Genomic DNA, 24,389 nt, shown 5'->3' with positions numbered 1-24,389 from the left:
GGAAAGTGAAGTCAAGTGGGCCTTAGGAAGCATCACTATGAACAAAGCTAGTGGAGGTGATGGAATTCCAGTTGAGCTATTTCAAATCCTAAAAGGTGATGCTGTGAAAGTGCTGTACTCTATATGTCAGCAAATTTGGAAAACTCAGCATTGGCCACAGGACTGGAAATGGTCAGTTTTCATTGCAATCCCAAAGAAAGGGAATGCCAAAGAATGCTCAAACTACCACACAATTGCACTCATCTCACATGCTGGTAAAGTAATGCTCAAGATTCTCCAAACTAGGCTTCAGCAATACATGAACCATGAACTTCCAGATGTTCAAGCTGGTTTTAGAAAAGGCAGAGGAACCATAGATCAAATTGCTAACATCTGCTGGATCATCAAAAAAGCAAGAGAGTTCTAGAAAAACATCTATTTCTGCTTTATTGACTATGCCAAAGCCTTTGACTGTGTGGATCACAATAAACTGTGGAAAATTCTTCAATAGATGAGAATACCAGACCACCTGACCTGCCTCTTGAGAAACCTGTATGCAGGTCAGGAAGCAACAGTTAGAACTGGACATGGAACAACAGACTGGTTCCAAATAGGAAAAGGAGTACATCAAGGCTGTATATTGTCACCCTGCTTATTTAACTTCTATGCAGAGTACATCATTGCCGGGGTCCAGCCCCGGTGGATCCAGGGAATTCGAAGCAGGGACGGCATCAGCGAGGATCAGGAAAAATTGCTTAATTAAACGTTAATTAAAGATATAAAGAGTGGTTAAATAAGGATAGCTCAGTGAGGAAATTCAGTGGAGAAAAGAGGCTGAAATAAGGATAGCTCAGTGAGGAAATTCAGTGGAGAAAAGAGGCTGAATAATTCAGCCAGAAGGTGAGAGAAAGAACGACATGGGGAGACCAAGTTTCGGTGAACAAGGCCCGCACTTTATTTTCCAAGTAGTTTTTATACCTTAAGTTATGCATAGAGGATAATGGGGGAAGGGGTAGAGTCATGCAGCAAGCCAGGCTTTCTTCCTGCAAACATCATATGCAAAAGTTTAGGTGATTTGCATCATCTTCTGGCCCAGAGGCCTGTTAACATTTTAAGACCCTTTCTTCAGAAAACGTATTTTTCTCTAAAGGTGATTAGTCAAGCGCCACCCTCCAAAAGCATTAGATAAAGTTGCATTCCTATAGCGCAAAGGTGTGGTGGGCTATAACAAGAAAAAGAATTAACTCAAGGGTCCCAGGTTACAAACATTAAAGCTACTACTTTCACCAATTATATTAGTCAATACACTGCCAGGGACACAGCAGGTAAGGGATATGGAAACTTAGCAGCAAACATTGGCCCAACAAGTGAAAAACCCTTCACCAATACAATTTCTAATCAATCTTTTAACTGCTCAAAGGAATATGTATTTAGACAGTTTAGAACATCTCATGCCTCTCACAGTTGGGAGGCTCTGAGCAATCACATGTGGCTGGAAAAACCTATTCAGGCAGGCTAGAGGACTTCCAAAGGAGTTTGTAAGTTGAAACATTATCACACCCAGGAACTTTATTAACCGGAGCTGTAAGTTAACTCTTTTTTCAGAGAGACGTAGTGGGGGACAGCCCCCCGCCGCCATAAAGTCAGAGGGTAGGTGAGAGCACAAAGCAGAAAGTAGGCAGACTCTGATTTTGGGGGTAGATGCTCGAGAATTTCCAGGGGGACTCCTGAGGCTCGATCCCATCTTTGCGTATGCCGAGCCTCCTTCCTCATGACCTTTGCTATGGGTGGAGCTCCTGCTCCTTGGCACATCATGAGAAACGCTGGGCTGGAGGAAGCACAAGCTGGAATCAAGTTTGCGGGGAGAAATATCAATAACCTCAGATACGCAGATGACACCACCCTTATGGCAGAAAGTGAAGAGGAACGAAAAAGCCTCTTGATGAAAGTGAAAGAGGAGAGTGAAAAAGTTGGCTTAAAGCTCAACATTCAGAAAACTAAGATCATGGCATCTGGTCCCATCACTTCATGGGAAATAGATGGGGAAATGGGAAACAGTGTCAGACTTTATATTTGGGGCTCCAAAATCACTGCAGATGGTGACTGCAGCCATGAAATTAAAAGACGCTTACTCCTTGGAAGGAAAGTTATGTCCAACCTAGACAGCATATTCAAAAGCAGAGACGTTACTTTGCCAACAAAGGTCCGTCTAGTCAAGGCTATGGTGTTTCCTGTGGTCATGTATGGATGTAAGAGCTGGACTGTGAAGAAAGCTGAGTGCTGAAGACTTGATGTTTTTGAACTGTGGTGTTGGAGAAGACTCTTGAGAGTCTCTTGGACTGCAAGGAGATCCAACCAGTCCATTCTAAAGGAGATCAGTCCTGGGTGTTCTTTGGAAGGACTGATGCTAAAGCTGAAACTCCAGTACTTTGGCCACCTCATGCGAAGAGTTGACTCTTTGGAAAAGACTCTGATGCTGGGAGGGATTGAGGGCAGGAGGAGAAGGGGACGACAGAGGATGAGATGGCTGGATGATATCACTGACTCGATGGACATGAGTCTGAGTGAACTCTGGGAGTTTGTGATGGACAGGGAGGCCTGGCGTGCTGTGATTCATGGGGTCACAAAGCGTCAGACACAACTGAGCGACTGAACTGAACTGAACTGATGGTGGCTTTATTTCTAGTTTTTAAGGAGTCTGTATATATTGTCTTCCATAGTGTTGTATCAGTTTACATTCCCACCAGAAGTGCAAGAGGGTTCTCTTCTTTTCTCCCCATCCTCTCCAGCACTTGTTATTTGTGGATTTTTTTTCATGATATCCATTCTGACTAGTGTGAGGTGACGTCTCATTGTGGTTTTGATTTGCATTTCTCTAATAATGAGCGATGTTGAACATCTTTTCATGTGTTTCTTAGCAATTTATATATCTTCTTTGGGTTTCCCTGGTGGCTTAGAAGGTAAAGCTTCTGCCTGCAATGTGGGAGACCTGGGTTTCATCCCCAGGTTGGGAAGATCCCCTGGAGAAGGAAGTAGCAACCCACTCCAATACTCTTTCTGGGACGATTCCATGGACAGAGGAGTCTGGTAGACTTACAATCCATGGAATCGCAAGGAGTTGCACATGACCGAGCAACTTCACTTCTCGTGAGTCATAAGATATGTCTGTTTAGGTCTTTGGCCACTTTTTGATTGGGTTGTTTGTTTTTCTGGTATTGAATTGTATGAGCTGCTTGTATATTTTGGAGATCATCCTTTGTCAGTTGTTTATTTTGCTATTATTTTCTCCCATTCTGAGGGTTGTCTTTTCACCTTTTTTTATAGTTTCCTTTGCTGTGCAAAAACTTTTAAGCTTAATTAGGTCCCACTTGTTTATTTTTGTTTTTATTTCCATTATTCTAGGAGGTGGGTCATGGAGGATCTTGCTGTGATGTATGTCATACAGTGTTCTGCCTATGTTTTCTTCTAAGAGTTTTATAGATTCTGGTCTTATGTTTAGATGTTTTATCAGTTTTGAGTTTATCTTTGTGTATGGTGTTAGGAAGTGTTCTAATTTCATTCTTTTACACATAGTTGTCCAGTTCTCCCAGCAGCAATTATTGAAGAGACTGTCTTTTTCCCATTGTATTTTCTTGCCTCCTTTGTCAAAAATAAAGTCATTATAGGTACATGGGTTTATCTCTGGGCTTTCTGTCTTGTACCATTGGTCTATATTACTGTTTTTGTGCCAGTCCCAAACTTTCTTGATGACTGTATGTAGTTCTGTAATATACTCTGAAACCAGGTAAGTTGATTCCTCCAACTCCATTCTTCTTTCTCATGATTGCTTCGGCTATTTTGGGTCTCTTGTGTTTCCATACAAATTGTGAAATTTATTATTTTAGTTGTCTTAAGAATGCCATTGGAAATGGACAGATTGTTAGAAAAGTTCAACCTTCCAAGGCTGAAACTCTTCCAGAAAATTGCAGAGAAAGGAACACTTCCAAACTCATTCTATGAGGCTACTATCACCCTGATACTAAAACCAAAAGCATCACAAAAAAAGAAAATTATAGGTCAATATCATTGATGAGCAAAGATTCAAAAATCCTCAACAAAATTTTAGCAAACAGTATTCAACAACACATTAAAAAGATCATACACCATGATCAAGGTGGTTTTGTCCCAGGGATGCAAGTATTCTTCAATATGTGCAAATCAATCAATGTGCTACACCATGTTAACAAAATGAAAGATAAAGAACATGATAATCTCAATAGATGCATAAAAAGCTTTTGACAAGATTCAGCACCAGTTTATGATAAAAACTCTTCAAACAATGGGCATAGAAGGAACCTACCTTAACATAACAGATACCATATAGAGCAAGCCAACAGCAAACATTATTGTCAGTTCTGAGAACCTGAAATCATTCCCTCTAAGATCAGGAACAAGACAAGAGTGCCTACGCTCACCACTATTATTCAACATAGTTTTTTTTTTTTTTTTAAATTTTATTTTATTTTTAAACTTTACATAATTGTATTAGTTTTGCCAAATATCAAAATGAATCTGCCACAGGTATACATGTGTTCCCCATCCTGAACCCACCTCCCTCCTCCCTCCCCATACCATCCCTCTGGGTCGTCCCAGTGCTCTAGCCGCAAGCATCCAGTATCGTGCATTGAACCTGGACTGGCATCTCGTTTCATACATGATATTTTACATGTTTCAATGCCATTCTCCCAAATCTTCCCACCCTCTCCCTCTCCCACAGAGTCCATAAGACTGTTCTATACATCAGTGTCTCTTTTGCTGTCTCGTACACAAGGTTATTGTTACCATCTTTCTAAATTCCATATATATGCGTTAGTATACTGTATTGGTGTTTTTCCTTCTGGCTTACTCCACTCTGTATAATAGGCTCCAGTTTCATCCACCTCATTAGAACTGATTCAAATGTATTCTTTTTAATGGCTGAGTAATACTCCATTGTGTACATGTACCATAGCTTTCTTATCCATTCATCTGCTGATGGACATCTAGGTTGCTTCCATGTCCTGGCTATTATAAACAGTGCTGTGATGAACATTGGGGTACATGTGTCTCTTTCCCTTCTGGTTTCCTCAGTGTGTATGCCCAGCAGTGGGATTGCTGGATCATAAGGCAGATCTATTTCCAGTTTTTTAAGGAATCTCCACACTGTTCTCCATAGTGGCTATACTAGTTTGCATTCCCACCAACAGTGTAAGAGGGTTCCCTTTTCTCCACACCCTCTCCAGCATTTATTATTTGTAGACTTTTGGATTGCAGCCATTCTGATTGGTGTGAAATGGCACCTCATAGTGGTTTTGATTTGCATTTCTCTGATAATGAGTGATGTTGAGCATCTTTTCCTGTGTTGAAAGTCCTAGCTATGGCAGTCAGAGAAGAAAAGTAAGTAAAAGTAATCCAGATTGGAATGGAAGAAGCAAAAGTCTAATTGTAGATGAGTATACTTGTATACTGTATCTACAATATTTTTGTATATACAGTATATTTTTATACTGTACATAGGGCTAAACCCTAAAGATACTTTCAGAAAATTATTAGAGCTAATTGGTGAATTTAGTAAAGTTGCAGGATACAAAATCAATACACAGAAATCACTTGTATTCCTAGGTACTAACAATGGAAAAAAAGAGAAATTAAGGAATAAACCTCATTTACCATTGCAACAAAAAGACTAAAATACCTCGGAATAAACCTACCTAAGGAGAGTTTGGGTGAACTCCAGGAGTTGGTGATGGACAGGGAGCCCTGGTGTGCTGCAATTCATGGGGTCGCAAAGAGTTGGACATGACTGAGCGACTGAACTGAACTGAACTGAAGGAGACAAAGGAGCTGTATACAAAAAAACTATAAGACACTGATGAAAGAAATGAAAAAACCACATAAAAAATGGAGATATTCCATGCTCCTGGTTGGGAAGAATCAATATTGTGAAAATGATTGTGCTACCTAATATAGTCTACAGATTCAGGGTATCAAGCTCTCTGGGCTTCTGTGTGTATCCCGATTCCCTGTCAGACTCGCTGGGCTTCTGTGTGTGATGCAGTTGAAGAGGTTTGCTGATTTGACCCTGGAGTTGCCCCTAGTGTCTGTCTGCCTTACTGCAGACTCTACTGAGCGGCCACACCTATGAATGGCTTTTGTTCTCAGTAGTCCTCAACCTTGTGTCCCTATCCTGTCAGGGCTTAAGTTCAGGCAAGACAGAAACCAGTCCAGGTGGTCCTCCCAGGAGTCAGAACACTGGATGTGTGTTGGTTACACTTCTCTCTTCCCTTCCTCAGGGAGAAGTTGAGACCTGGGCGTTTTCACCCAGTGTTTCTGTCAGTATCAGGGAGCAGGGCCTCCGTGAGAGCATGACCTGAATTTTTCTCCTGGGCCCCCTTGTGGTTGACGTCAAGTCTACCTGGGGTGCTGCAGTCTTTTAATGGCTTTTAGATTCCTTGCAAAGGCAGTTGGTCCAGGTACTGTTAAGTTAACTTCTCTGTGTAGACAAGGATCAGGGCTTCTATTCTGCCATCGTGCTGGTGTCAGTGTTAGGAATTTGACATACAATGAGATCTGCCAAGTATGACCGGAGAAGGCAATGGCACCCCACTCCAGTGCTGTTGCCTGGAGAATCCCATGGACGGAGGAGCCTGGTAGGCTGCAGTCCATGGGGTCGAGAAGAGTCGGACGTGACTAAGCGACTTCACTTTCACTTTTCACTTTCATGTTTGGAGAAGGAAATGGCAACCCACTCTAGTGTTCTTGCCTGGAGAATCCCAGAGACGTGGGAGCCTGTGGGGCTGCCGTCTATGGGGTAGCACAGAGTCAGACACGACTGAAGCAACTTAGCAGCAGCAGCAGCAGCAGCCAAGTATGATGCTCCCATGTCATCCTCAGTCTTTTCACTGTTTAAAGGTGTGGTGCAGCTAGCTTTTCATGTGTGCTACAGACTGAAAACCCCGTTGATAAATGCAGTCTGATATTGCCAGTCAGGTAGTAGAAAGGAGAAAGTGCCATTATGAAGGGAGTCCATAGTGTTATCTTTCCTGTTACAGTCCATGGCTGGAAGGAAAACTTACTTCAAACACTCAGTTTGCAGTGGGGAAAATGAGTTCCAGAAAACTTAAATTACTTTCATAAAGTCATATGACTGCTTCAGAGTCAAATTTGTGACATTATAAGAATTTTTAAGGTACTTTTTCAATTCTCTTATATTCTTATTACCAAACTCTTTTAATAGTTGGAAATGTAGATATGAGCTTTGAAGCACTTACCCATTGGAACTGGTGGTTCTGAACTTTATGGTTCTGAACTTTAACCCCAGTGCTCTTTTCTTTCTTCTGAGAATGTGAATTCTCAAATTGCCTGCTTTAGTAAAACGTTTTATTTGAGTGTATGCAAATGTGGAATCTCACTGTTTACCTTTTTCCATATTACTATCAGGTCTGACAAAGGTCTGAGGTGATGGCAGTTTTTTTCTTGATCTTTGTAAGCTCTGCTTGGCCCTCTTGAGATCACACATCTAAAGGATGATTGAAGAGAAGTGAGAATTTAGAGTTGAATCCATAGTTCTGGGATTAGTGGAGGTGGGATTAGTTCTAAACACTGTAATCAAGTCAGAACTGACCAGGTAGGAACCCTAAGGGAGCTGAAATGGGACCTATAATAGTGACTCATCGTCTAAATTCTCTTGCACTAAGCTATGTCAGATGCTTTTGCATGAACCTAGGGTCTTGGCAAAAATGTAGTATTAACAAGCTTGCACATTCTATGAACCTCTTACCCAAATCCTTTCATCCACCCATCCTTATAACCTAATATTCTCCAAGCTGGAGAAGAGCATTTGAAAACACATCTCCATTGAGATCATATAGATTAAGTTAATATAAGCCTCGGAGACAGAGTATTTGGACTTTTCAAAGAGCCTGGAAAGATTATTTGTGATAGTAGTGGTGGTGGTGGTAAGCTTGCACTGAAGTCATTGTTCCCCAGAATCCCTTTAAGCTTTATTACCAAAGTTAAGTCTCTGGGAGGTTGAGAGTGAAACTCTGGGAGTTTGTGTCTGTGAGGCTGCAGAATCCTCTGTAAGTCACTTCCTTAATCATGTTTTAGCTTCCTGTCCTTAAATGGAAATAAAAATAGTGTTATATAGTAATTAAATGAAAAATTCTTACTATAGTGCCATTTAATATGTATTAACAAACTTTCGTCTGTGGGCGTCAGCAGAAGGATGGGAGGAAGTACTTACAGGGAAGTTGACGATGGAGTGGGGGAGTCAATCTGCTTCATGCATCACCTTGCCCTGGGAGACTCTCAGTTCAAGTAAAGGAAGTGGGCAGTAAGGTGGAGGGACCAGCAGCAGATGAGCCCCACTCCCTTTCTTCAAAAGCAGAGGAAGACTGGAAGAGATATTCCCAGTATTTGAAGAGCACTTCTATTTAACCTTCGTGGGCATGAGAGTTGGTATTATTTATATCTCTTTTTTCTATTGATTTGTTGCAATGTAAAGTTTTCTATCTGTATATTTAAATTTATGAAAAGTAAAACTTTAAGAGACCAGAATGACATTTAGGCATAAATATTATTTGAAAGAATGACAAATGCAAGATGTTGGCTTTCTTTTGTGTATAATTTTAGAGACCTCCCCCCCAGAAGCCAAAGCAAAAAATTAACTGAGTAACTACTATTTACTTGACAATAGTCCAACCACTCACTCTGAGCCCCCTTCATAAATTGGGTTCTGCCATCGGCTCCTCTTTGATACGGGGGGAGTAAGGCACAGAGATCTTAAGAAGCTTTTCAAGATTATGGAACTGGTTAGAACAGAGCCACTTTTCAGGCTGATGGCCAGGCAGTGTTCTCCCCTGCCTATTGCCCACGTAGCACAACTGCTCAGCGTTCTTTGGGGTCTCCATTCCTCACCCCTACTGTTGCCAGTCTGGAGTAGCTCATTAGGATTGCCTTCTGTGGACAGCTACAGTCACTGCACATCACAGTTCTGTCCCTGTCAACACTGACCAGCTCTATATTCTGCCTAAATTGTGTCTGTCATTGTCTATTTCTTGCTTATTTCTAAGTGAATATGAACGGTGTGTTCTCCCAATGTCACTTTCAGCTTTTCCACTTTCAGTGAACTAATGTAAGTTCTGATATAACAGATGCCTATTTTCAGCAATGTCTTGTCTTAGATGGTCTCTTATCAGCCTTTTGCCCATCTGACCACTTGAGTCAGCCAGTAATGACTGTCAGTTTCCAAGAGACCTTAAAGAATTAGTCTTCTTGTTGCAGTATTTAATTTCATGTGAACATTTAACATGTAAATTCCAAGTAAATATGATAACTTAAAATCATGATTTTCTATATATAGAGTACATGATACTAGGTATAGATAACATTAAGGTTTGCATAAAAACTATTAAACTGATAAATGAATTCAGCTAGGTGGCAGGATATAAGATTAATATACAGAAATCTGTTGCATTTCTTTATACTAACAATGAAACATAGAAAGAGAAATTAAAAAATAATTCTGTTTAAAATTGAACCAATGAAATAACTTCAAGACCTGGAGGAATAAGTCACCCTCCTCCCCACAGATACATCAAAAATTCATCTGCATATGGAGCAACTCCTACAGGACATGTTCAGAACACTGGCAGAAGATCCCAGACTTCCACAAAAGCAAGCCAATCTCCTTAGAATGAGGTAGGGCAAAAGATAAAGATAAAAAAGAGACAATATTCTGAAAGAGTTTCAGAAGGATAGGCATTAGCTCTTCTCTAAATATTTGACAGATTACACCTGTGAAGCCATCTGGCCCTGGGCTTTTGTTTTAGGGGAGATTTTTTTTTTTTTAATTACAAATTGTTTTGATTTCAGTGCTTGTAATTGGCTTGTTTATAATTTCCATTTCTTCCTGGTTCAGTTTTGGAAGTTTTAATTTTTCTAAGAACCTCTCCATTTCTTCCAGGTTGTCCATTTTATTGGCATATCGTTGCCTGTGGTAGTCTCTTATGATCTTTTGTATATCTCCGTTGTCTGTTCCTCTCTTTTTTGCATTTCTAATTTTGTTGATTTGAGTCTTCTCCCTTTTTTTCTTGATGAGACTGGTTGTTTGTCAATTTTGTTTATCATCTCAGTGAACCAACTTTTAGCTTTATTCATCTTTACTACTGTTTCCTTAATTTATTTCTGCTTTGATCTTCATGATTTCTTTCCTTCTGCTAACTTTGGAGTTTTTTGTTATTCTTTTTGCAGTTGTTTTACGTGTAAAGTTAGGTTGTCTATTTGATGTTTTTCTTGTTTCTTGAGGTAGGATTGTATTGCTATAAACTTCCCTCTTAGAACTGCTTTTGCTGTTTCCCATAGGTTTTGGGTCGTCAGGTATTCATTGTCATTTGTTTCTAGGAATTTTCTTTCCTTTTCTATTTCTTCATTAACCTGTTTGTTATCTATAAAAGTATTTTTTAATCTTCATGTGTTTGTGTTTTTTACAGCTTGTTTTCCTGTTATTGACATCTAGTCTCATAGTGTGGTCAGAAAAAATGCTTTGTATGATTTCAATTTTCTTAAATTTACTGAGGTTTGATTTGTGACACAAGATGTGGTCTATCCTGGAGAATGTCCCATGTGCACTTGAGAAGAAAGTGTATTCTTTGGCATTTGAATGGAATGTTCTATTAGGTCCATCTGGTTTGATATGCCATTTAAGGCTTATGTTTCCCTATTAATTTTCGATTTTGATGATCTGTCCATTGGCGTAAGTGGTGTGTTAATGGAGATTCCTTAAAACAAACAAACAAACAAACAAACTAGGAACAAAGTTATCATATTACCCAGCAATCCCACTACTAGGCATATACCTTGAGGAAGCCAAAGTTGAAAAAGACACATGTATCCCAATGTTCATTGAAGCACTATTTACAGTAGATAGGACATGGAAGCAACCTAGATTGGTCATTGACAGATGAATGGATAAAGAAGCTGTGGTACATATATACAATGGAATATTACTCAGCCATAAAAAGGAACACATTTGAGTCAGTTCTAATGAGGTAGATGAACCTAGATCCTATTATACAGAGTGAAGTAAGTCAGCAAGAGAAAGACAAATATTGTATATTAATGCATATATATGGAGTCTAGAAAGATGATACTGATGAACCTATTTTCAGGGCAGCAGTGAAGATATAGACGTAGAGAACAGACTTATGGACACAAGGCAGAGGGAGGAAGGAGAGGATGGGACTAATGGGGAGAGTAGCATGGAAACATATACACTGCCATATGTAAATAGATAGCCAGTGGGGACTTGCTGTATGCCTCAAGTAACTCAAACTGGGGCTCTGTAATGACCTAGAGATGTGGGATGGGTGGAAGGTGGGAGGGAGGTTCACAAGGGAGGGAACATATATATACCTATGGCTGATTCATGTTGATGTATGGCAGAAACCAACACAATATTGTAAAGCAGTTATCCTTCAAATAAAATAAAATACATTTTTATAAAAAAGGGGAAAAGAGGGGAAAAGAAGAGACAGAGTCTTTCAGGATGAGAACCTGTGCCCTGGGGAGGGAGTTGTGGAGAAGGAGGAAAAGTTTCCATACACTGGGAAAGCCCCTCAAAGGTGAGGACAAGAGGGAGCTTTGGAACCTCAGAGGGGAGCACAACAGTGATTGCCCCGAAGGCAAAATGGAGAGAATTCATCACAGACCTCATTGCTGAACAGCATTTCCTAGCTGAGAAGCAGCTCAGATGCTTGAACCCATGGCAGAAGTTAGGGGCAGGGTGCCAAGGCTCACGCTCAGGTGTCAGACCCCAGGGAGAAGACCAGTATTGGTTGCTTTGAGGATCCTTTAACGGGGCTAGTATGATACAGCTGAGGGAGTCCAGAGAAAAGACTGGGCATCCCAGACAGACAAGATAACATTGTCGACAGGACACTCTAACTCCTTGCATTCAAAGATGGTGGCTGTGCCCCAGAAACTGCCAAAACCTGCAAAACCAGTAGGAGCACCAGCGGTGGAATTAGACTTGACTGTAGTTTAGTGTCCCAGAGTGGGAAGCATAAGCCACTGCTGCTGCTAAGTCGCTTCAGTCACGTCTGACTCTGTGCGACCCCATAGACGGCAGCCCACCAGGCTGCCCCGTCCCTGGGATTCTCCAGGCAAGAACACTGGAGTGGGTTGCCATTTCCTTCTCCATGAGAATGTTCAGGATTGGGCAAAGAACAGCAACCAAACAAAAATCTGCATTGGTATTGTGGCAGAGGCAAGTAGAAAGTATAGTCCCTGTAATTCCTCTTTGGGTGCCGTCAGTCTTTCGAGGAAACAAATGTGGTTGACTCTTAGCAAAACTTACCCTAGGCAGCTCTGCAGTGTTCATTTATGTTGCACAGGTTATGAGAATGATTCTTCTCAAATATACAAATTCTGAGTTTTTAGGAAATAGTGATTTCCAAATAGAATTGCATGACAGAATTTCCAAATAGATTTCCAAGATAGAAATGAAATGAAAACTTGAAAGCAAATTCATTTTTGAACTAAATGCAGAGGACTCAACTCCATCAGTCCTATTTTATGCTCTTCTTCAATAGAATCTGTTCCTTTTCACTCAGAAAATTGCCATCCCTTCTCCCCTCATTCCTGACTTTCTTGCATCTGTGTAACCCTTCATCCTTCTCCCAACTACCCAGAGCTTAATGTTTTTAAAAAATTTCTGGTAAAATGCACATAAATTTGCGATTTTAACCACTTTCAAGTGTGCAGCTCAGTGGTATTTAGTACATTCAGATTATTGTGCAACTATGACCACCATCCATCTCTAGAGCTCTTCATTTTGTGTAGCTGAAACTGTAGCCTTTAAGCACTGACTTTGCATTGTCTCTGCCTTCCAGCTCTTGGCAGCCCCCATTCTCCCTCCTACCTCTGTGAGTTTGACTACTGTAGTTGCCTCATATAAGTGGAAGCACAGTGTGTCTGTGATTGGCTAATTTATGTTTTTTAAAAATTTAAATAGCAGTCATCATAATGGATACGAAGCTGTTTTGATTTGCCTTTCCCCAGTGACTAATAATGTTAAGTATATTTTCATGTGCCTATTGGTCATTGTTTGTCTCTTTTGCCTTAAGTCCTTTACCCATTTTTAAGTCAGGTTCTTTTGCTTATTTGTTGTTGAGTTTTGGGAGTCTTTTTTATTTTTTGGATATCAAACTTACAACATACATGATTTCCAGATGTTTTTTCCCATTATACAGGTTGCCTGTCCACTGTGTTGGGCTTCCTATGTGACTCAGTGGTAAAGAATCTGCCTGCCAATGCAGGAAATGCAGTTTTGATCCCTGGGTCGGGAAGGTCTCCTGGAGAGGGAAATGGCAAACCACTCTAATATTCTTGTCTGGGAAATGTCATGAATAAAGGAGCTTGGCAGACTACAATCCATGGACCACAGAAGAGTCAGACATGACTTAGCAACCAAACAACAACAACAACAGCAATCCACTATGTTAATTGTGTCCTTTGATGCAAAAAAATATAAACTGAACTTTTTAATCTTGATGTAGTCCAGTTTATCTTTTTCTTTTATTGCCTGTGCTTTTGGTGTCATATATAAGAAATCATTACCAAATTCAGTGTCATTAAGCTTTTCTCCTGTGTTTTCTTCAAAGAATTTTGTAGTTTCAAACCATCCTTTTGGTTTCTGATCCATTTTGAGTTGATTTTTCTATATTGTGTAAGGGTTCGACTTCATTTTTTTGCTTGTGGGTATCCAGTTTACATAACACCATTTGTTGTAAATACTTTTTCCCCACTGAATGGTCTTGACATGCTGTTGAAAATCATTTATTATGGCTTAATCTCTAGTCCTTGAGTTGTAAATCTTGAGCCTCCTGTGGCCGCCCTGTTTCCTGAGTACCACTGTCAGGGCCACATTCCTAGATTCTTTTTACTTTAGCATGACACTGCTTAAAGGAGAAGTTGCTTAAAACAGCTTTTCTCCCAGGTTTTGTGTGTGTGTGTGTGTTTTCCAAACTCTTCTCTTAAAACCTTTATTATACTATTGCACTTAATACTTATTTGATACTTCCCGCTTCAAGTTGTTAAGGCTTTACATCTGTAGATCCTTTTTATTTAATAAGATTAAAAGCTCTGGAAACCTAAAGTCTGGTAAATACCTGAAACAACCAGAAAAAATCTCTTGCAAAAAGTAGGTCCTCAACTGACTGACTTAACACAACCTTTGTATAACATTAATAAGGTTATGCAGCATTTGGAGACAGAATATTTGCTGAATCCAATTAAGTTGAAGAAAGATGCTACTTGCTGTTCAAAGTAGTTAGCAAAGCTCAGTTTAAAATGCTGAATAGTCCTTTAACAAAATTTAAACACTATGTGCATAGTTCATAGAATCATATTGGGGTGTTTTCCAAAATGCCAACAGCTCTGAAGCTAACATGACTTGGTTGTGCTGACAGAATAGTTGACTCCAGTTCATTATCATTATTTTTATTTTCATGAAGGTCTGAATAACATGGCTCAGGCTGCAGACTGCTGGGTATGTAATTGAACAACAGACTTGAGCTGACAGGTGCCACTCATCAATGATTACTTATTTAGCAAAACTGGAGGAAGCTTATTGTAATAATTGCTGATACAAACACTCTTGTTTCCGTAGAAATACCTTGCTTATATGCAGAGGTTCAGGAGTCTTATTTGTGTTCCTCCAGGCCAGAAATGGAGAAAGCAATGGCAACCCACTTCAGTACTCTTGCCTGGAAAATCCCATGGACGGAGGAGCCTGGTAGGCTGCAGTCCATGGGGTCATGAAGAGTCAGACACGACTGAACGACTTCACTTTCACTTTTCACTTTCATGCATTGGAGAAGGAAATGGCAACCCACTCCAGTGTTCTTGCCTGGAGAATTCCAGGGATGGGGGAGCCTGGCGGGCTGCCGTCTATGGGGTGGCACAGAGTCAGACACGACTGAAGCGACTTAGCAGCAGCAGCAGCAGCAGAGCAGAAATACTCTGAAATTGGTGTTCTTCTCCCCATACCAATCAGTTGCTTAGTGCTGGGGAAAGGAAGCCACCTCCTTTCTGGTGGCACAGACCCCTGACTTGGAGTTTGTTTCGGGAATCTCATTACTGGTCTTTCAAGTTCCATTTCTGCCAAGGAGAGGGGAACTGATTTTCTTTAAGGTTAAATGAGCTAATTTTACCTCTGATGCACAGTTAGATATTACAGTTTTTTGTTGTATGAATTTTACTACCTCATAGTTGGAATGGTAATTCCTTGATTTACTGAAGTGTTATTCTTTTCTGAGTTGCAGAATTTGAAATCTGTGATATGCGTATGTGTCTTTACGTAATAATGATAACAATGAACATTTCTTAATCTCTTTTGGTATATGTATTCTCCAGATCTTTGCTTTGAGTTCCACCAAAGTAATGGATAAATAACTTGAATTGTCCCTGATATTACTCATTGTGTGGGTGTGTATTAGTTGCTCAGTCGTGTCTGACTCTTGGTGACTCCATGGACTATAGCCCACCGGGCTTCTCTGTCCATGGAATTCTCCAGGCAAGAATACTGGAGTCGGTTCCCATTTCCTTCTCCAATATTACTCATTACTTAGGTTTGATTTCGTAGCATAACTTTGACATTTCTTATGTGATGTCTTATATTTAACCTTTTTATGTTTTCTCTGTCGTATAATCAGCTAAACAAAGACTTTTAGAGTATCATAGTCATCTGTCACTGGCAACTTGCAGTGTATAAATATCCTGTTTTTTCACAATTAAATTTACTAACTGTAAGAATCCTTCATCATTTAAAAATTGTAACTGCCATGCAGATCCCAAAGAAAAATCCACCACTTTTCCGTATGCTGTTGAGCTGTCAGTGTGTGACTCAGAGGAAGTTGAGGCGCGCTTTCTGGCACAGAGTATTAACTAACATACGTGTGTTTTCTCCACAGTAAAACCCACTGTAATTGATGTTGACATCTATGTTAACAGCATTGGTCCTGTGTCATCGATAAACATGGTAAGAAGCTTCTTTTCTGATCTGACGGTCTTTGTATCAGTTCTTGCTTACGCTCTTATTGTGGATTTCTGTTTGAGATCTATCATGCAAGTTTAAGTTCACAATTGACTTCTTAAATATGTAGCATTTATTGAAAGTTTAAACACTGAAAGTGGTAAAACTCAAGGAATAGAGATTGTGACATCAGTAGTGATTAAAAAGTATCTCATCCCATGTTTTTCTCTGGATATATGCCCAGGAATGGAACTGCAGGGTCTTATGATAGCTCTATGTTTAGTTTTTTAAGGAACGTCGATACTGTTCTCCATAGTGGCTGTACCAGTTTACATTCCCATCCACAGGAGGAGGAGTCTCTTCTCTCCACACCCTCTCCAGATTTACTGTTTGTGGATTTTTTGATGATGGCCGTTCTGGCTGGTGTGAGGTCACACCTCATTGTGGTTTTGATTTGTATTTCTCTAATAACTAGTGATGTTGAACATCTTTTCATGTACCTCTTGGCCATCTGTATGTCTTCTTTGGAGAAATGTCTGTTTAGATCTTCTGCCCATTTTTTGAGTGGGTTGTTTGTTTTGATGCTGTAAGTGTCATGAGCTGTTTGTAAATTTTGGAGACTGATCCTTTATTAGTAACATCATTCACAAATATTTTCTCCCAATTTGTGGGTTGTCTTTTGGTTTTGTTTATTGTTTCCTTTGCTGTGCAAATCTTTTGAGTTTAAGTAGGTCCCATTTAAAATTTTTGTTTGTATTTCCATTATTCTGGGAGATGGATCAAAAAACGTATGTTGCTGTGGTTTATGTCACAGAGCGTTCTGCCTGTGTTCTCCTCTAGCAGTTGTATGGAGTCTAGTCTCACATTTAGGTCTTTAATCCATCGGAGCTTATTTTTGTGTATGGAGTTAAAGAATGATCTATTTTCACTTTTTTACATGTGGCTTTCCAGTTTCCCCAGCACCATTTGTTGAAGAGACTGTCTTTGCACCATTGTGTAGTCTTGCCTCCTTTGTCATAGGTTAATGGACCATTAGTGCATGGTATTATTTTAGGGTTTTCTATCCTATTCCATTGAAATGTTTCCATTTTTGTACCAGAACCGTATTGTCCACCCGCATCTTGTCCACGCGTTGTTTACTGTGTGTAAATTTCCAGGTGATGTTATGTGCAGTTGTGCAGTCATTGGCTATGTCTGACCTCATTAAAACTAGGGATGAATATAAATGACAGTTTTTAAATTTTAGTTCATTTTTTCAAGGACCAAAAGACCTGCCTTTCAGTGTTTCTCAGGAAAGAATCTGAGAATACTCAGCTTATACTTCTGTCTTCCTGGGGGTAAATAAACAAGAAAAAGAAAATATGGGGTCAAGTACATGTGTGATTTCCCTGAATAAAATTTTAGTATATTTTCACATACTTATAAGCAAAAAGGCTCCAGAAGTAACTGTTTATAGTGTAGAAGTCCTTTCCTGTACAGAGTGCTTGGCTCTTAGGAAGGTGCTGGAATGTTGGAATTCACTAGTGTCAGGGTCCCCTCACAGGCACCGTGGGCCAGAGCGGGCCTCCCTGACCAGAGTGTGCAGATTCTAGGAGCAGGCCCTTGCTCTGCAGGCCAGTGACCTAATGCTGGGCTCGTCCTGTGCTTCCCTGCTGCACAGTGGCTCCTGGATTCAGGGGATGCATGATGCTGAAGGGGGATTGCATAATGCCAGCTTAAGAAGCCTTCCTTTCATTGCAGAGTTCTGTGGATGGAAATAATCCTTCCAAAATTCATAGCAAAATTGTTTCTTTTCATTGCCCGGTATTAAAAGTGCTCATCTTTTCTCTGATGATAGAAAGGTTCCATGTGGGGCTGAAATTCTATTTATGGGTCACTCAAAAAAAATCCCCTATGTCATCCACACAGTGGAGATGGACCACTAACAAAGAGGGGAAATGAATAAAAGAAGATTCACCCTACACAGATCGTGAAAGGTAAACTGTGACTGCAAACTGTGCCTTTCCCTGATTCAGTAGTCAGTCTCTCAGGGTTTCCTGTTCCGGAATTGTATTTACTTGTATTAGTTCCGTAATGCTTTATTCAGACACTGCTTTATGTGTAACGCTAAAACAGAATGCCTCCAAAGATACATAGTTGTAAAACTGTTTTAGGAACAGTTGCTTGTATTTGCATATCTAGGGATTTTCATGAACTCCTGCCACCTTGAGATCTACTTTGTGCCCGGAATCAGTCTTTGCTGCTGGAATTGATAGACTTTTCTTTGTGAAAATCATAGGCTGCAGAGGAGGCTAAAAATAAGTGACAGGGCTCTGCTAACGGCCAGCACCCCCTTGGAAGGCTCACTGCAGGTGGGTTAGATTTCTCTGATGAGGGCTTTTCTGCCTGAGGTGAAGCTACTAGGCGGGGCTCGGACAAGGTGGGACAGGTGGGAAGTTGGCAGGAAAAAGCAGGATGGCAGATACGTGACGTGACTGGGGACCAACTGACTTGATGTTTGAAGCCATGGGGTGCGTGGGCTAGGAAACTGTGGGGACTGAGACTCGGAGGCCGTGCGTGCTGAGAGCTTCAGCCTTCCCTCAGCTCTGCCCTGGACAGACCCTGCACTGGGGAGCGTGTGGACACTCCCGTTTGAGTAAGTGCAGGTCTGACTTCACGAGAGATTAGCTCAAATCCAGATTCATGAACAAGCCATCCTGATGCCCAGGGGGTCAGAGCAAAGACAGATTCACTTTCCTGAAGGAGGGAATGTGCAAAACCCCTGAGGGAGGTTTCAGAGGCCTCGGGAGGCAAGGGCTTCCTTTTTTTAAATTTAGATTTTTAGTTGTGAAAAGACATTTTTAGGTTCACATCAAAGTTGAGAGGAAGGTGCAGAGATTCCCTATATTCTCCCTGCCTCCATTCATGCATGGCCTCCCCAACTGTGAAAACATTTGTTACAATCAGTAAACCCACATTGATACGTCATCATCACCCAGAGCCCATGGTTTACATTAGGAGTCCCTCCTGATGTTGTACATCTGTGAGTTTGGACCAATCTGTAACAACATGTTTCAACCATCACAGTATCATGCAGAGTAATTCCACTGCCCTAAACATTCTCTCTGCATCTGCTTCCTGAAGGTTGAGTACTTCCAGCCTTTGTTTTCCTAGCTCTATGCTTAGAAGTCAGAATGACAGAGGGCTTCTTCTCACATTGCCACGTACATCACATTTACCCACTGTATCTATGAAAGCAAATGATACAGTTTCAAAAGTATTGTAAAAAGTATTGTAAAGTATTGTAAAGTGCTTTAATGTGGACCTCATGAAAAAGAAAAGCAATTTAAAAGTAGTGAACTGACTGTTGAAGTGGGAATTGGGGATTGAGTCAGCAATAATAATAGAAAAAAGAATATGAGAGAGACCAAAACAAATTAAAAAACACATTGTGGGAGAATGACACAATTTAGAGATGTGTACAGGATTTAACGATGGACATTTTTATTACAGTTTTGGCCATAGCTAAAGCCTGATAAATTTATGACTTCCTCTAACTATTCATTTAACACTCAAGGAAAGAGAGAAAACGATTTCTTCCTCTTCTTCTTCTTTTCCTTCCTGCTTTTCTGCTTCTTTTATTGATATTATTCATACTGAAGTTCCAGTCTCAGACATTCTCCTCCCTGCTAAATAAAATGAAGTTGCATTCAGTCACTTCCTTAACAGAGTGTTTTCCATTGTCTTGTCTCTCCTGAAGTTGTTTATGCTTTTTCTAGTTACAGAGATTAGAAGCGATTCAGATGGGTTGAAGAGAACCTTTTTCTATTTTTCTGTAAGCTTCAATCACATCCTCTGTCTTTGTCTTTGTGGCAATTTTAGCATATCTAAATGTGCACAGTTCCTCATAGAATTATCCATGATTTGTTTCAAATAAATCATTTCAAAATTTGTTTCAATTGTTTCCTTGTATGGAAGCTGCATATAAGGGAGCTTGAGAGTTTATTTTTGAGAATATTTACCATAAGAGACCTTACTGGAATGGAACAAAGAAAACTGCTGTTTTGATGCCTCCTCCGTGCTATCAGCCTGTCTTGTGTGATCTTCTGTGAGGTCACGGTAGAGAAGATACTGCCTTTCACACTTATTTGTGAGGAGGAGCTGGAGCTGACCGGATGGAGACCCTGGAGCAGTGTTTCTGACTCCAGCCCACTCTGTCTGTGGTCATCAGAACATGCAGCAATGACACCTATAGAGCTACAGCTCGGGCTTGAAACTTGAGATGGAAAGGGCTCAAGGGTGAGTCTGATGCTGGGATGGTTTTCCTTTTATTAAAAATACTAATAGACTTTGTTTTTAGAGCAGTTTAAAATTCTTCCCAGCTCACTGAGATATAGTTTATGTATAATATTACATAAGTTTAAGGTGATTGTGTGTGTATATGTATTGTAGAATAATTGAAACAGTAACATTAGTTCATACTTTCATTGCCGCACGTGATCATTTTTTTGGTGTGGGTGATAAAAATTTTAAGATCTACTCATTTAGAAACTATTAAGTATATAATAACCATATTGTTAACTGTAGTCACTGTGCTATATATTCTATCCCTGGGACTCACTTATCTTAATTCTGGAAATTTATACACTTCAACCAACATTTACCCATAAGTACCCCCTGCCATCCCTGGAAACAATGGATCTGCTCTGTTTTTATGATTTCTGGTTTAAAAGATTCTACATATAAGTATGATCATAGAGTATTTGTCTTACTCTGACTTATTTCATGTGGCATAATTTTAAATGAGATGGCTGGATGGCATCACTGACTGGATGGACATGGGTTTGGGTGGACTCCAGGAGTTGGTGATGGATAGGGAGGCCTGGTGTGCTGTGGTTCATGGGGTCGCAAAGAGTCGGACATGGCTGAGTGACTGAACAGAACTGAACTGAATTTGTTTTTTTTTTAATTCTGAGACAGTTTATTTAAAACCAAGAAATCGAGTAAGACTATTTTTAGAAAGAATATTGGTAAACATAAAAGGCCTAGGGCTCTTCAACACTGAGGCCTGAAACAAACTAGTAAATAGTAGCTAGCAACCTGGGAGGAAGACTTTGAGGTCCAATTCCAGAATACAGTTAAGAAACACAGGAGAAAAGCAACTGTCAATTATCACTGTTACAGAAGTAAAATGAAAGCTAAGGATGAACCACTGGCTTAGCAATGACATCTGTTAATTCTAACAGCAACAGCTTCCTTAACAGTGGAGTGTAAAAAAAAGTGTGAAAGAGAAAAAAGCCCAACTGCGATAGATTCAAGCAAAAGTAAAATTACGTGCAAGAAATATGGCTAACTCTTTCGAGCTTTGCTATAAGCTTGAATAGGGGTGTATCTGGAAAGGCAGAGGACTTACTTATATGCTGAGACTGGCAGAGGAATAATGAAAAAGGTGAGAACTGATGGAGCCAAGAACAGAGGGTAGAATCTGATGCTTCTATGTCTGACTCTGCGCCCCCACGGACTGCAGCACACCAAGCATCTCTGTCCTTCACTATCTTCCAGAGTTTGTGGATTCATGTCCATTGAGTCAGTGACAGTATCTATCTCATCTGCTGCCACCCCCTTTCTCCTTTTGCCCTCAGTCTTTCCCAGCATGAGGCAGGGTGGAAATAACAGGAAATTCTGAGGTTCTTACTCTCAAGAAGCAAGACCATCAGCTGAACTGAGAATGAAAAATTAGAGATTTGAGCGGAGAAGGTACAGAACAGAATGGGTGAGTGACTAGGAAACACTGGATGGCAGACGAATGCCCACTTAATAGGAGACCAATAACCTGTTTCTCTACTTGTCTAGCCAACTTCAGCTTGACCATTAAGGTTTTCAGGGGGGGGATTTACCTCTAGAGAACAGAAGACAGCATTTATATTTTTATTTTTATTTATTTATTTTTTTTACACTGTTTCCACTGTTTCCCCATCTATTTCCCATGAAGTGGTGGGACCAAATGCCATGATCTTCATTTTCTTTTTTTTTTTTTTATTATACCTCAACTGACTTTTTTCACTTAATAACATGTGGACATACTTCCAAGTTCATGTATCTAGATCTAACTCATACTTTTTAATAGCTGTATAATATTCCATAGTTTTTTCTCCCATTCATTCTTTTTTTTATTTTTTATTTTTTTTAATTTTTTAATTTTTATTTTTTTTATTTTTTAATTTTTTATTCCTTTATTTCTCATGTGTTCCCCATCCTGAACCCTCCTCCCTCCTCCCTCCCCATACCATCCCTCTGGGTCGTCCCAGTGCACCAGCCCCAAGCATCCAGCATCGTGCATTGAACCTGGACTGGCATCTCGTTTCATACATAGCATTTATATTTTTAAAAGACAAACCCACAAAAACCTAAATGGCAATATGCTCTTTTCTTTCCACTGTGGGATTTAGGACAGTGGTTCACAAAGTATGGTTCCTTGTCACCAGAGTCACCTGAAAATTTGCAAACTGCAGACTTGCAGACTTCATCCTAGATCTACATCAGAAATTCTGGGAGCAAGGCCCTGCAATGTTTTAATAAGCCTTTCAGAGATTTGAGAACCACCTTGGCTTCCGTGGTGGCTCAGATGGAAAAGACTCTGTCTCCAGTGCAGGAGACCTGGGCTCAGTCCCTGGGTTGGGATTATCCCTAAAGGCTATGGCAACCTATTCCAGTATTCTTGCCAAAGAGTCAGATACGACTGAGTGACTTTTGCGTTCAAAACTTCAACCATGTAAAGAAAGGGTTTCCTTTTATTCACCATCTATAATACTTTCAGACCATTCCTGCTTAAAATAGATCTTAGCCTTTCTTGGCTACTTAGTAACTAAATAAAATACACACAAAAGGTAAGAAAATTTCACCACAAATCAGAACATCTTAAAAAAGCTGTCAGGTTATTTAAAAAGAATGATCAGGGAAAAAAATACCACAATTAAGATCTTTTATTTGTCACCATTAAGAGTCTGCATTTTAAACCGATTCTTGGACTGGTGGCTCGTATCCATCAGCTCGTTCAACTTTAGCACCTGTCTCATCCCCGGTAGCTGTTCCAGAACTACTACCTTCACCGTGTAGCTCCATGAGTTTTCCCAATTCAAATTTGGGCTTCTTCAGCATTTTTACTTTTCTAACAAAGACATCATGGAGCGGATAAATAGATTGGCAAGCCTTTTCTATGTCTTTTCCAATGCTATCTGGAATCAATTTATTGACCACCTCTTTAAAGTCATTTGTCTGCACCTCTCAGGTCATGATTTCCATCATCTTCTTGCGGATCTGGTGCACCTGCTGGTGCTGGGCGTAAGAAGTCTTCTGAATCTGATTGTTGCGCTTTTTAGTAAAACCCACACTGAACAGACGAAGCAAGTAACCATTGGTAGTCTTGACATCAATGTGAGCTTCAGTCATGGTCTGCCAACTTTTGACCATGGAGCACATTTTGTCATGGGTAAGATCCATACCCAGAGAAGGCAATGGCACCCCACTCCAGTGCTCTTGCCTGGAAAACGCCATGGATGGAGGAGCCTGGAAGGCTGCAGTCCATGGGGTCACTGAGGGACGGACATGACTGAGCGACTTCACTTTCACCTTTCACTTTCACTCATTGGAGAAGGAAATGGCAACCCACTCCAGTGTTCTTGCCTGGAGAATCCCAGGGACGGGGGAGCCTGGTGGGCTGCTGTCTGTGGGGTCACACAGAGTCGGACACGACTGAAGTGACTTAGCAGCAGCAGATCCATACCATGAAAATTAGTCAGGCAGTTTTTGCCCTGAACATCCTCAGTAATTAGCTTGAATTTTCTAAATGCTACTTCATCATTTTGCAGATCAGCAAGACTCATTTCAAAAACACGACCTTTGAGGCCATCAGATGTGATTTTGGTTCCTTGAGTTCTCGTGACCAATGTTTTCCCACTATTCCTTATATTGAACATAGCTGGTGCTCTCACATCATACTGATCTTTTTTAGAAAATGGGTCAACCACTTTCTTCTTGGCTCCCTTTTTGCCTCCTTTCGTAAGGCACTTGTTCTTGCTGACCGCCATGGTGCCGCTCAGAGAGCCAAAAGGGGTAAATTTTAAATTTACAAAAAACCGAGTGGGAATCACAGAGAGTTCTCATATACTTCTACATGCACATACACAAACACACATGTTCCTCATATTATTATCTTGCCATTACTGTGGTGCATTTTGTTGTGAGTGATGAATGGATATTGACACATTATTATTATGTGAAGCTCATAGTTTACATGAGGGTTCACTTTGGTGGTGTTCCTTCTTTGGATTTTCACAAATGTATGATGACATGTATAATGTACTCACCATAACTGTAT

At 40.3% G+C, this 24,389-nt stretch overlaps 1 protein-coding gene and 1 pseudogene across 2 annotated transcripts in view; one reads left to right on the top strand and one right to left on the bottom strand.

The window, feature by feature from the left end:
* GABRG3 (gamma-aminobutyric acid type A receptor subunit gamma3) overlaps window positions 1-24,389 on the top strand; it is an 828,707-nt gene that overhangs the window by 51,683 nt on the left and 752,635 nt on the right. For both annotated transcript variants that reach the window (XM_086364905.1, XM_086364906.1), the window contains exon 3: window positions 15,972-16,039. In XM_086364905.1, the coding sequence (XP_086221031.1) occupies window positions 15,972-16,039 (68 nt within the window). The remainder of the gene's footprint in view (window positions 1-15,971; window positions 16,040-24,389) is intronic.
* LOC147349834 (small ribosomal subunit protein eS1 pseudogene) lies at window positions 23,600-24,105 on the bottom strand (annotated as a pseudogene).

This window comes from Bos grunniens, chromosome 21 (assembly GCF_055505025.1).
Source record: "Bos grunniens cultivar Pamir isolate PY7600 chromosome 21, Bosgru_T2T1.0, whole genome shotgun sequence".
NCBI classification, from domain to species: Eukaryota; Metazoa; Chordata; class Mammalia; order Artiodactyla; family Bovidae; genus Bos; species Bos grunniens.
Note: the sequence above shows the minus strand (reverse complement) of the source record. Positions and strands in the feature narration are given on the sequence as shown.